General features: G+C 33.1%; 1 protein-coding gene across 14 annotated transcripts in view; it reads left to right on the forward strand.

Annotated features, from left to right (window-relative positions):
* TCF12 (transcription factor 12) overlaps positions 1-14,642 on the forward strand; it is a 390,676-nt gene that overhangs the window by 324,111 nt on the left and 51,923 nt on the right. For 2 of the 14 annotated variants that reach the window (XM_047739180.1, XM_047739182.1), the window contains exon 1: positions 5,944-6,096. The exons of 11 other annotated variants lie outside the window; for them this stretch is intronic. In XM_047739180.1, the coding sequence (XP_047595136.1) occupies positions 6,028-6,096 (69 nt within the window). In that variant the 5' untranslated portion in view covers positions 5,944-6,027. Of the gene's footprint in view, positions 1-5,943; positions 6,097-14,642 lie in introns of those variants that run through there. One more of the 14 variants, XM_047739181.1, reaches the window with a different exon arrangement.

Below are 14,642 nucleotides of genomic sequence, written 5' to 3' on the forward strand. Positions count from 1 at the left end.
TTAACTCAAGACCACATTGTTTACCTTTTACAGACGATTTTAAATAATAGCTTTGTTTGCTTACAGTTTTGTTGTTGGGTTGCCTAATAAGTCGGTAGTGAAAGACTTTGTCTTGAAAGCTCTTCAGAAGTGCTGGTTTATTGAGGAATTTGAAAACCTGGGTGTCGTCCTCCTCATTGTTTTTACGTGCTCACACACCATTAGGCAGCCCTGTGATTATAGAGCCATCTGCAGGAAAGTTATCAAGTTGCAACATAGTTAATGATTCTCTTACCATGTTATTTCAAGTGGCAAATGAGAAGTGACAAACTGCAATTCATGTGGGGAAAGAAATGGACAGTTAAGAGATGTAGGAATTACTAGGGAGGGGGGACCCCCTCCTTTAATTTTTCAAAGAAAACTGCTTTGTCATGGTGAGTTTGTGATCAAAAGAAACATGCAATTTGCTTCAGGTTTTATATATTCTCAGTAATTACAGTTCTATCTCATTTGAAGGGTGTCTAATGATAGCCTTTGAGAGGCTTTGTATGATCTGTCAGCTCTTTTTGTATTGATATCAGGAGGATACTATTTATTTACCCCAAAAAGAGATTTATTTGATTTCTCCTCCAGGAGTTAGGGTGTTTTTTATACGTTCTCATTGTACTCATATGGTTGTCAAAAGAGGAACTGAACAAGTGTTCTTTTGCCCTATAAATGCAGTTTATATAGCTGGTTCTTACCACTGGCTATATAGATAGTTGCTTTCTGTTTTGATAATCATTAAGGATCTGTAAAACTCAAGTTAGACTTGAGATTTTTGTAAAGAAGCAATAAGAAATCTGATGTTCTGTGTCTGAGACAGGTAATATGATTTGTGAACTTTAGCATTGTTTTTACTCTGAGAAGTGTATATTTACATGTGTGTTGATGCTCCTCATATCCAGTCAATATCAAAATAAACTGTGTATCAATATTCAGACCAACCTTCAATATCATCCACTCTAAGTCTGATTATTATTTGGTTTGGCTAAGATTTAGGTACTCAAAATTAAGGCATAATTGGAACAGTTTTTTCAGAGTATCACCTGAGTAAATAACACTCAATATAATCTTTGATTTTAAAGATTTCATACAGTGGAAAACAGTATTTGGAGGCCTCTTTACCGATTGAATGGTATCAGCAAAATTAGAGTGACACTGTTGTATTGGAAGATCCTTACATGATTTAACATCAGTAGCATTATTATCTTTAAATAATATGCCTTGAATGTTAATCATTTCGTTTGAGATAGATGCATTATTTTTTAAGATTATTTATTTATTAACTTATTTACTTACTTATTAGAGAGAGCACAAGCAGGGGGAAAAGTAGAGGGAGAGGGAGAAACAGGTTCCCCACTAAGCAGGGAGCCCGATGTGGGGCTTGATCCTAGGACCCCGTGATCATGACCTGAGCCAAATGCAGACACTTAACCAACTAAGCCACCCAGGTGCACTGAGAGAGAGATGCATTATTTTGCTAGAGTTTTATATGCTTGTTTTCGCCTTTGCAAAAGTAAATTTTCTAAATTGTGAAGGTTTTAGAAAAAGACCAGAAGCAACTTCCTGAACACTTGGGAATGACTTTAGTAACAAAGCAGCATAAACTAGAAAAATCTACAATACAGTGTTCACATATAAAGCCTGGTATTGTGGTGTCTGATTTTTGTTAGCCAGCCTAACTAATACTGCACATTTAGGAGACGACATTCATTCACAGGTCATCTCTCTATAACATAAATCAGGATGAGGAGGCATTGGGGAAGGGTCTTTTGCTTTGAATCTGCCTACTCATATATTCTATCACTTATTATCCCTCTTAAACCTATCCTCACCCCACCTCCCTTGCATCCATTAATTTATTCATTATTTACTGAGTTTCATGGTTAAGAAAACACAGAGCTCATTTGTAGAATTATTCACATGTGAACTTTGTTTGGCTTCATCACTCTGAAAGTCGTATTTTCCAGGAATTGATTCACTTAGAAATGATGTTGAAACTTTTCATGAAGAATCTTCTAACGCGTTTTAGATTCACTTTTCTAGCCAGATCTTCTGGCCTCTTGGGACAACAGAATGTTGCCTCCTTGTTTTAGAAAAATGTACAGTAAGATTAACCATTAATTGGCTTTTATTAACTAATTAATTCAAGATGTATAATTCAGTTATAATTTTCTTTTGAAAACTTTTTAGAATTTTAGGTCACTCTGAAACATTCTTGCTTAAGAATAGTTTATAAGACAGGTATGAGAGTTAATAGTTAATAGTGATTCAAATAGGGATAAAGAAGAGATAAGAAAATAGATTAAAATAAAATATTGCATTGGTAATTCCATGAAATTTTGCATAGTTCTCCAGGGAAGATATGTCTGTTTCCCAACCAACAGAAAAATAAGAAGGAAGAAGGAAATTTTGCATGGAGGCTTGGAATTAAACAGAAGGTGCCAGAAAGTCCCTATCTACTAGACTTTTCGAAAACATCGTTTCCTAAATCTTAAGTAAAGAAGTAAAATTGCTTAGGCAAAGTACATTATAGCTTTGTCTTATCTAGTTTAGGTCTGTGTTTGACAGCTGCTGGAATGACAGTAAACATCACATCCTGAACCAATTGAAGGAAGGGGAACTGTATTTGAAAATCGGTGAAATGCAGTAATCCTCAAACCAGTATCATCAGTTTGTTAATAAAAGATGTATGTCCAAGTCACAGTTTTTCCAGGGTTTTGTGATATTTTCATTAGTCATATCCCTCATGTGTATAGTAATGCCCATTTCATTATAAAATTTGGTGACAAGTTTAGATTGTTAGATGAAGTAGCATGAATATTAAGTCAGATCACATCATCTTAGAATAACACATAAGTGATTACATAGAATTGTTAGTGGAAACAATTCAGGATAAAAAGTGCAGGACAGTTCAGAGCTCCTGTGCAGACTGCACGTCTGTCTGAAATCAGGTTTACAAAGTGGCCCTGTCTCCAGCTGACTCGTTTTGTCATACTGAGTCACAGGATTAACCCTTGACATGTTCCTTTAAAAAAAAAAAAAAAAAAAGGCAAAGATTAAACAACTGCATTCACTAGCACAGCACTTGATCCATCTATATGCCTTTTTTTTCCTGTAATATGATTCTTCTTAAGAAGAAAAATTGTGCTGCAGCTGTTGCATAGATTAAATTAGAATTTATTCAAAAAATATTTTTGAGGAAGAGAAAAAAGACATCATGAAAGATCATTTGTAATTGTGATAAAGAAAATGACAGTCTATGTCAACCACTTGTTTTTTCAGGGTAAGGCCGACTTCAAAAAAATATTTGGGGATAACAAAAGACCTTGCCATAACACACAAGTAGACTCTGGGAACATTTTATTTAGATTACCACCGTTTTCTTGATGATTTACTGTGTTTGAAAAATTAGTTTAATATCATAAATATGTAGATCTATCTAAGTTTCTGCTTCTACCTTCAATTTCAGCAGTAGTGTATACTAAGTGAATATGTTGTGTACTGGGGAAGAGGAAGGTGTCTTAAATACAATTGTATGGATTTTGTATCTCTGCTTTTGAAAGTAGGAATGAAAAGGAGAAGCAAGAGCTTTTAATTACTTAACTCTGTTTAGAAACTATTATGTTTCACATTCAGGTTTCAGCTTTAATAGCAAAATTCTCCAGTTGCTTAATAAATTACTTTAGAACAGTAAAAGATTATAGTGTCTGACTTTACTCTGAACTTTTTTTTGCCTGAATATTATTTATTCATTTCAGAGTACCATATAGTTGTCTCTAAAATAAAGAACTGATGATGAAATACTAAAAATTTCATCTGCTTTAATAGCAAAGATTGTATAGTTGGGTTTACATTATATTGTTTATCAGACAAAATAGTACTCTTTGCTGGCAAGCCCCAGAGAAATGAGCCTTATTATAAGTGGATTTTGTTTTTGTTGTTACCAATGTATAAAAGTTGTCTCAAGTTGGAGGAAGAAAATGTTCAAGTATTATCAGTGCTTGTGGCTTCCCTCTTTTCCCCATTCCTCCTCAATTTCTGTTCAAAAGTGAATTTTTAAATTTTTTGTTATTAAGAGAAAAAGGAAATTTTATTTTAGATGATTGATTTCCCTTCCTTTTTTTTTTTTTTTTTAAAGACTAGCTGTTCTGTCAGAGAATGACTATATCTATGAAAGAGTAAAATTTACTTGAATGGTTTTAAGGCTTGGCATTGTTAATTGTAAATCAAAGCTTTTTACACAGTTCTCTAAGGATTGAAATGGGTCTTTGTGGTCTCTCAGGAGGGGAGGAAGTTACAAACCACTCTGCAGACTGGCATTTTAATAGTCTGCTGTACAGTGATGTTCTTTTGCAGCTGCTGCTTAGTCTTTTCTGTATCTGGAGAATGTGGGGAGGTTTTATTGTTACTCCGATACCATCAGCTTTTAAACATTGTGAAGTTAGCTGGCCTCATTGTCTGATTTGGTTTTATTACTATAATTTGATCAGTATGTTTCATAAGAATGAGTTGAGTTTTTTATTTTTTGCCCTCTTATTGAATGTTTCTGGAATATTTTTTAGAAGACCTCTGCTTCAGAAAGGTGCCTTAAAAAAAGGTGATGTGCCCCTTTTTGCAGCTTGTTAGTTCTCCTCTGATTGGCAAAGTTTTGTTAGAAGCTACAAGGCACAGGGAGAAGAGAGAGTAATACAAAGAGGTTTTGATGAGGGGAAAAGAGAGAAATGTTTCTATTTTGTTTCTCTGGGTTAGAATCCAGACAAATGCAAAGACAAATTGAAAAATTTTTAAATAACAAAATAATATGTGGGAAAAATATGTATTTGCAGACAGTGCCTAAAACCTTTTGACTTATAAGAATAATAAAATGTTTAAGTCGATGAGACATTTATTCCTACATCTTATTTTTCCTTTTTGAGAAATCTGAGCATTAACATAAAATATGAATATAAAAAAATATTGTTTAAGAGCAGTAATAAACTTGGAAGAAAGACGTCTAAGAAACCTTTTTTAGTTTATCGGCTGTAGTACACATCTTATCTGTTATACATACCAGCCTTTCATACTTTTATTTAAGGGAAAACAAAACTACTACTATTTATAAGGGATAATAAAACTACTGTATTTAACTACTGAATTGCTTTTACATATTAAATGGTCTAGAAGATTGTAGTCCATTATAAACTTTAAATTGGTGTTGTGAATGAAAAATTTAAGGACATCTGTACTAATAGGTTTGTTTTTAAAAACATTTATTTTCAAGATAATTTTTTTGTTTTTATAGTGAACTTTTTCATGAAATGTGCTCCATTTAACATTTTTTTTCAATATGATATTTGTAACTTAAAAATCATGATTTGTTCTAGCTAGTTAAGAGGTACTTACGTGACGGGTCCGCTTTCTCCCGGAAGTGATTTTGTACAAGACTTAACTGTCTAGATCCTCCTTCTTACACATGATTCAGTGTTCCCAATTCCTGATAGCTTGATCATGTGTTTATCAAAGTTGGAAGCAACTTTAGACCAGGCCAGATGGTAACGTTGCTAGAGGTGTAGCAAGCTGGGTTTTCCTGCCACCTGTACTCTAATTAAAACTAAAAACAGATTAAGAGATGTCAGTTTGCCTTTCTTTGAGAGAGAGGTATATATATCATATATATGACCAAATTAACAATTTGGGGGGATATTTATTTCTAGGACACTATATCTCTTTTCATTATTTAGCATTCCTAAGTGACTGGTATTTTTTTTAAATACCCAAATTTTGTCTTACTGGTATCCTCCACGAATGCAAGGACTTGATAGAAATTGAAAGAGGTTACTTACAGCATAAACCCTCCCTCTCTGCTCTGTGAGTTGGTTCAGTCCTATTTTGCATAAGTTCCTTTTGAGTAGATCCATGTGTGGATGCATAGTGCTGAAGACTTAACTCTGTTTGGCTGTGTGGATGTATGTCTTGGAAAGAAGCTGTGTGCATTAGCTGCAAACTAACCTTTTCAAAATCAACATGTATTGTGCTTATCCTGTCCCTGGAATGGGCAGCAATTCTTTGATGTATTACTACAATGGGAAAACGGTAAGTCTTTTTCTTTGTTCATATAGCTTCAGACTGGCTTGTTTAATGGAAAACAGTGTAGATTAATTGCTTTTTAGTAAAACCTGTGAGGTTTTATCATTTTCTGCAATACATTTGCATTGTATATTTCTTTGTAAGTAGTGTCAGTGAAGTTGCCTTTGACACTGTTACTAAATAGTTGTTGGCTTTTATTTTTAAAATAGGATAGAAAATAAACCTGAATTTGTGAGTTACTATTTTTAATGCCTGGTGTCTTTACTAGCAATGAGCTTGAAATTACTTATTTTTCACTGTTTTTTTAATACTGTATATAATCTATATATATTTTATATAATCTATATATAAAACACATACACTCACAGAGAGGATTGCTTGATGCTTTGTAGATAGAAGGGAAAGATGAAAGTCATCTTGGATATTCATAAAAATAACAAGTATGAAGCTCTGGGAATGATTAGAGAAGCAGTCAGCTAGTGAGGGCCGTATTTCCTGTTTGGAGTTTCAGGTCCAGAGCCTGACTTTACTGGGATACCATCTGTTTCCAATCAAAGCAGAATTTTGACCCTGTACAGATTCATAAAATAAATCACTGTTTTTCAAAGAATGCATTTAAACATTTTCCAAAGAATGTATTTCTGGTCAATTTATAGCACATGGTTAGATGTTTTAAAATAATACCTTTCTGTGTTGCTAAGCAAGACTTTTCTATTCTTCAATCACTTAGTATTATTCAGAATGTTTCTGCAAAAGAATCTTTAAGTCAGAGGATTTTGTATATTCTAAAAGTAACTTAACTGGAAGATTAGCAGTTACTTTTATAAGATCATTGATCAACATAGTAAAAATGTCCTAGTGAATTACAATCTTGGGTTTATGTCAGAAATTCAGTATTTTCCTCCTCAGTCTTTATAAAAAAAATTTTTCCCTCAGGTGTCTTATTAAATATATATATGACTTTGGTGATTTTTGTTGTTGTTGTTGTTGTTTGGGAGTAAAGGCATTTTTAATGTTAATGTTTGAAGTTACAAAGAAAATACAATCACATTTTCCTAAAATAGGTGTAAAATCAGATATATTTGTTCCTTCCCTTTTCACCAGTTAAATCTTTCCCAGTAGCATATGGTTCTAACCAGGGTACATGAGAACTAATGAAAGCACTTTTTCATTCTCTGACTGCTTTGGGAAGGCCTCTCTGGACTCTGTTAGCAATTGGTTGTTAACTTTAGGGTAAGCTTTTCTAATAGATGATTATCAAGCCAAAATATTGGAAACCCATTAAAAACTATATGTTCACACTACGCATATAAGCAGAGCTTTGGAAAATGTGAGCGGTAGCTCTAGAATGTAAGTGAAATTACTTGATCTCTGTATAGCTTCCTTGCTAACTGTCTTTAAAGTGTGAAAATTCTTTTATGTCCAATTCTGAGTAGAATAGTCATTTTGAAGATTGTGTGTGTATGTGTCTGTGAGTTCAGTAAAATTAATTATACAGGACCTCTGAAGCAGAGAGCCTGTAACTCAAATTGAGTTTAGATTTTATTCTTTCAAGAGCACAGAACACTCTATTACAACATTTCTCTTTGTTCTACATTGGGTCAGGGGCAGGGGACAGCTTTGATTGTATTAAGTATTTCCAGACTTACGGTAGATGACATAGCTAGTATGATAGAGAAGTGTAGCCTGAAAATTGATAGCCTGTGCCTGATATAGGTCAAAGGTGACTTTTATGTTCTTGAAAAATGCACAAAGAGCTGATATATTGCTTAGTCCTCTGTATCATAAGGCCCTAGTCTTAATATATTTTCTTATATATATTTTACTTTTACCACCTCTAGTTTCTTTTATTCTAACTCTTCAGTAAGAAAATGATGTAATATATAATTACATTATCCAAAAACTATGTGAATGCCTCATTTTCCTATATATATTGGGGAATGTCTACATATCATGGTAAAAACTGACACTTTAACTTAGAATTTCCAGTCTCTAAGTGAAATATACTTCCTTACTTCAGTTATGGAATATTTCTGTAATCTTCATAGTGAACAAGTTAAATTTAAGCTCACTCTTTAATCCTACCTTACATTTTATTTTAGGTGATAGGGCAGGTTAATAGTTTGAAATACTAATAAGTTCCCATTGATTTCATTTTTAAGATCCCATTGTGGGTATTAGGGAGCAAGAAATGGTGGTACTGGTCTTAAAGTACTTTCTCTTTTTTTCCGGTTTTTATTTTTAAATTTTCAAGTTGGTTTCATGCATTTAAGGGTGGTTGAGGTACTTTAACAATAAGACTGAATAGTCTCTAGCCAAAAAAAAAAAAAAAAAGATTAATGAGGGAATAGGCTTTCCATATTTTATTATTTAAGATTTTTCTGATAGCAGTATATTGTTTGAGATATAAAGGCTTGAGCATCTATATGCAGAAAAGCCAAGATGTTAACCCTATTTTTCCCACTATTCATAAAGAGAAGGGGCTAATGATCTGTATCATATGTAGCCTTTGTGTACTTGTATTCTATAACATACTATAAAATATTAACATGTGTTTATCATAAACAGGAAACTGAAAACCATTTGGAATATCAATTTTTTGAGATTTAAAAAATAGCAAGGAAAAATGAGTTTCTGAGTTCCTTATGTATAAAGAACTTGGCCTGCATCCAGTTTTCTCATTGATATGACTAAATTGTGTCCTTTATGCAGAAAGGTAAAAAGTCTTAGAGGTAAAGGAAGTAAAGTTTTGGGAGGAGAGGATTCCTGTTTTCTTCACCTTGAGGATTCTGGAGTTTCGGCCTTCCTTTGATCTGATCAGCCTCCATTTTCTAGGCCTTGAAATGAAGATCCTACAGAGTGTTCCAGGTATAAAAATTGTAGCAAGTACAGACATGATGCTCTTTTAATTGTATGAGGGGATTATTTTAGTCTTATCAGAGACAACACAGAAATCCAAGTTTTGAAACTCAAGCTTAGAAATAAATTTTTAATATTGAGCTTCTTTGGATGGAATCTGGGAAAGAAGAGACAGGAACTAACATGATTATAAGGGCTACTCTGTGTCAGGAGCTATACTGAGGGCTTTATGTTGACCTCATTTAACTCTGTCATTTAGTTGTTACTGTCATTCTTTTATAAATAAAGAAAATGAGGTTCAGGGAAGTTAAGTGATTTGCTCAAGCCCCAGCCAGTTAGTAAGTGCTGAGGTCAGAATTGAACCCAGATCTGTCTCCCAAGAGCAGGTTTTCCTAAGGACAAGTTAACTAGCCTTCATAGCAAAGGGCCAGACTTCATTTATCCTTACTATAATTTGTATCAAAATATACTACACTGGAAAGAAAATGTAACAGGAAAACACAAGGCCATTCTTATAAATACTTAATGTATTTTGCATATGTAATAAGACTAATAGTTTTATGAATGCAAATTGATGTGGTCAGTCAAGCAGATATTTATTACTTTCTGTTTAAGATGAAGAGCTTTAAACTAGGTTTGTTTAAAAACTCAGGAAATCAGACTAGCGGTGGTCTCCTCTTCTAATAGAACTCATAGTACTGAAAATTGGTTTAACCATGGTTTTGGCACCTGTCTGCCCATGTAGTTTGTATTTTCATAAGAATTAAGAATAGGAAGCAGCTAAAATTTCGTTGTAAATACATCTAAGCCTTGTGTTGCAAATAAACATTCTCACTTAATAAAAGCACAGAAACCCGCGTGAAAGTATATAGAGCTACATTTCAGTTCCATTGGGGATTTATTGCTAATTAACATGAGAGAGGAAAGTACAAGTGAATTAATTCAAGTTTCCAGCTTGTCTGTAGGCCCAGTAGAGTTAAACCTAACATTTGTATGATGAGTAAAACAAGAATTAATTTAAGAATTCTATAAAGATACAATGCTAACGACATAGAATGACAAGGACTTTAACTTAAACCTACTTTGATTTTTCTCCCCTTTATCAAACTGCCTGAGATTAAATTCTAGACATAAGTCCAAGGCTATTTTCCCCTTTAATTTGTGGACACAAATACCAATGAGTTTAAAACTATAGCTGTTGCCAGCAGAGTATCTCATCATTGGTCAGGTTTTTAATATTTTAGAAAGAAACTTATATCCCTTTCATGAATGTTCATGAATGTGTTGAAGAAAGAGATCAGGTTCTGTATTGTTGGATCTAAATTTTTTTAAAATGTAGGCAGCTAAGGAGTGACATTCATTGGTTTGTTTACTTTATTATCCTAGAATACAAGTTTCCAAACCAGTCCCTTAAAAATTCCATAGTTTATCTCTCGGGAAAAACAGTGGTCATTATGACAATGATAGCAATTATAAAAGGAGCAGGTGAAAAATACCCAGTGATGTTAAGATTAATACAAATGTGCTTGACCTCCTAAGACATTTTTCTCACAATTGAAAACCGGTAATATCCAACTATGTTTGTTAGACAGCAGAACTAGTAATTTATTTTAAGCTGCTTTGTACTGAAAACTAGGATTTTGTTTTCTTATTGTTAGGAAATTTTACTTCATTTCATCCCTAAATATGTCTCTGAGAATTCTTGGGAAAAGACATTGATACTTTTATTTAGGAAACTTGAAAATAAAAACATGCATTTTTTTATCCCTTTTATTAAAATTCCAGTTGTGTTTTTAGCAGGCTACTTAGGTAAAACGAATCCTTGACAGAGATGGCTTGTACGTCCTTGAGTTAGTCCTTGTACTTCAGACATTCTGTGTCATGATGCCTTTGGTTTTGATTCTTACTGAAATTGTCTAAACATTTTCCCTCTTAGGCTTGGAATTACCATAAAAACTCCAGTAGTAGGTTGGACTTTCTGGCAAAGTGGCAAAAGTTCTATTTTTATGTAATAATAAAATACTAAAAACATTGAAATATTAAATGTTATCTAAATATTCTTAGATATTGGAAAATTCTTAAATTAGACTGTTTCATAGATTTGTTTAAAAATGTTAATGTTTTCCTTTGGGGTTCTATTTCTTTTAATTTTGATTAGAGAAGAAATAAGGAAATTGGGAAGACCTAAATTTAGAAACTTCAAAATTTTGCCATTTAGGTTAAAGATGCTGTGTATTTGAATTTATACTTTGGATCAGTACTTATACGTAAATTAGTAGAAAAAATAGTAGAATAAATTAGTAGTATAATAATAAATTAGTAGAATAGTGGACCCAAAATGATCAGAAAAATCAATAGGGAATGGTTTTTAGGAAATTTCTTGAACTTCTTCTAACACCTACCTAGCACCCTGCCTGAATCAATATAATTCTTAAAGCCAAATTTTTATTTATTCTTTTAAACAGCCTCTTTTTACAAAAATTCAGAAATAGAAACTGTTGTTTGTATTATTGTGTGAGGAACTTGAATAGGTTAATCAGCAGTAACTAAAAAATAAATTCTTATAGTAATTACCTAGTTTTTCTTAATTTTTAAGTGTTGATCTTTAAACATGCATATCTTAAAAATTATTGGCCCGGAGGTTTAATTACAGTTTTTAAAAAGATGGGCTTTGACTTAGGTTGTGGTTTTCTTTTTTCCCAGTGATCTAGACTTTTTTTTCCAGGTTTTTAGATACTCAAGTATGTCTTGTAAAATTCGTATTGTTTAATACAAAATATAGTTATATAAAAATAAGGTAAATTGGGGCACCTGGGTGGCTCAGTGGGTTGGGCCTCTGCCTTCGGCTCGGGTCATGGTCTCGGGATCGAGCCCCACGTTGGGCTCTCTGCTCAGCAGGGTGCCTGCTTCCCTTCCTCTCTCTCTCTGCCTGCCTCTCTGCCTACTTGTGATCTCTGTCTGTCAAATAACTAAATAAAATCTTAAAAAAAAAATAAGGTAAATTAAGTGGATGTTCCTGTATATAATATTATACTTCTATTTTGAAATTATGATGGTAGGGTAAATTAGCCAAATGTTTTGTTCTGTTATTTTGGTAAGTTGATAAAGACTGTACTGAAGGTGATTTGTCTTTTTATTTTAGACTTTTCGCATATTGGATGTCCATGTTAGCATGTATTAAAGTGTTTAATGATACTTACTGGAATTTAAAGAAAACTGCTATTCAAATCATCTTGACAGTAGAGCTAATAGAAGCCTAAACATAATGAAATTTTTATAGAGATTACTATGTTAGAGCATGTTCAGAAAAATGGATAAGCTCCATCTTCCTTTATTCCAAATCAGTTGACGATGTTCCTAAATTGTTTGACAGTTTAGGCTGATTTTGGTTTTCATAGGCTTTGGAGCTTATGAGAGTCCAAGAATATTTCTTTAAAAATAATTTATGTGATTCTAAACCGAGTAAGGAAAAACGATCTAAACCTATGTTGTTCAATATAGTAACCACTAGTCACATATGACTATTTTATTAAAGTAAAATTAAAAACTCAGTTCCTCAGCTGTGCTATTCATATTTCAAGTGTTCAGTAGTCACATGTAACCAGTGGCCACTCTGTTGTATAGAACAGATGTGGAACATATTCATCATCACAGAAACCTCTATTGGATAGTGTTCATCTAAAGCATTCCTCTCATTTTTTGTGGAAGGGTATCTTAATTAAGATTTATAGCTATTCTCACATACTAAGGAAAATTCCCAACTCATCTCCTCATCATTTGGGACATTTAAAAATATCAGCCACCACACAAGCTATGGATCTATTTTTAAAGGCATGGGGAGTGACATCGTCTTTTAACCCATCACTGGATGTGACTTTAAGATTTAAGATTTAAAAAAACAAAATGAAAAAGGAAAACCTGTCTTTTTAGCAAAAGCTACTACTTCTTTGCATCTTTTCTCAAAAACCATCAGAAAATTGTTATGTCTCCCTGCCTGACAGGGATGTTTCCAGTATTAATCACAGGAAGGATGCACTAAAATCAAGAACACAGTGCACAGTTCCAGCCTTAGAGCTAAACGGAGAATGATCTGCCCTGAATTTGGAGTTATCCATATGACTAAACTGAATCATCCAAGCAAGTAAAAAGGCATGTTTTTATTAACTTGACTCCCAGTTGGTTGAATGAGCTAAAACATCCCAAGGATAATTGTGTAACCACTGTAAAGAGTGATTATAAATATTCATCCCTGAAATGCTCTGTCACTCTTAAAAAGTAAGTTTGGGTAGGATGAGATGAGGACATTAAAGATACTGATGTGGATTTGTTCTGTTCAGCTAGACTTAACAGGGAGGTATCTTAGATTTTCACTTATATTCACTCAAGTTGGAATAAATGGTATAGTTCTGTTCACCAGAAACTCAGAATTTCTCTCATCACAATTCCTAGAGGATAAAGTGTAAGTGCTTGGGAAAGAAGAAAGACAGTCCCATGGTAACAGTTGTGAGCCTGACATTCTGAAATGGAAGTTAGAATTCTAAAGAAAATTTCTAAATATCAACCATATTCTATTGGAATATCTTAAATTACTTAATTGTACCTTTTTCTAAGATTTTATTTTTTTAAGTTAATCTCTAGACCCAAGGTGGGGCTCAAACTCACAACCCCAAGACCAAGAGTCACACACTATACCAGCTGCAAGATGCCCCTCTATTTCTCTTTTAAATAGTTTGATTCCTGGTAGATTTTAATCATCTTAAAGCATATATATTCCTTTCTCTTAATTTTAAGATTGTTTGTTGTGATACAAAATCATACTTAAGATGTAAACGTATGATTAGATCATTAACTAGGAAAAAAACTGGCATCTGTGTGCAGGTGATCAGATGACATAAGCAGTCTGGTTTTAATTTGTGGCCAGTACTGATTGTAACTAAAAGAGACTTGCTCTTTTTGTGGAATTGGCTGACTATTTCCCTACATCTGGAGTTAATAAAGTCTTTGAGACCACATCAGTTGCGCTTTGCCGCAAGAACTCTTTGATCTGAAAAATTGAGACTGGCACAACTGCTGCTTCATAACGTTGCATCTATGTTTTTGCAAGCTGTGGTTAAGATACCAAAAGTAAAGTTATTTGGACAGTGTTAGAAATGCTGTTAGGTGGGCCTCTTTGAGAATAACGTTTTTCAAAACATTTTTATTATGATTAAAAACTTTGAATGCATGTTAGTAAATAAATGATAAACTTTTAATAGCTTAGAGTTTTCACCATTTTCATTTATAAGGTCTATCTTTTAAGAGTCTGTTTATTCTTTTTCAGAGTCTATTTATAAAGATTAACATTAAAAAGCTTTACCTCTAAAATGAGCCCTGTTTTTTCCCATACAGCTTAAAATTTTTACATAGGAATAGGCCAGTCTCTTCTGCTTTGGTGGTTTATCTTGGTTTCCTTGTTTTCCATGACAGCAATCATTAACCATTATCTGATCAGCATATTCTCCTTTATTTAACTCTGATTTGTAAATCAGTACAGTCAGGTTTATCCTTTATTTGCTTTTATAATTGCAAACATTTCGAATTTTCTAAAGTGTAAGTATATCATGTGGAATACAGTGAATTGAATGGGAATAAGGATAAGCAAATATAAACTGACAAATTATGCATGTAAATTGACAAATTATGTCGATTTTTTT

The sequence above is a fragment of the Lutra lutra genome, chromosome 7 (genome assembly GCF_902655055.1).
Source record: "Lutra lutra chromosome 7, mLutLut1.2, whole genome shotgun sequence".
Lineage (NCBI taxonomy): Eukaryota > Metazoa > Chordata > Mammalia > Carnivora > Mustelidae > Lutra > Lutra lutra.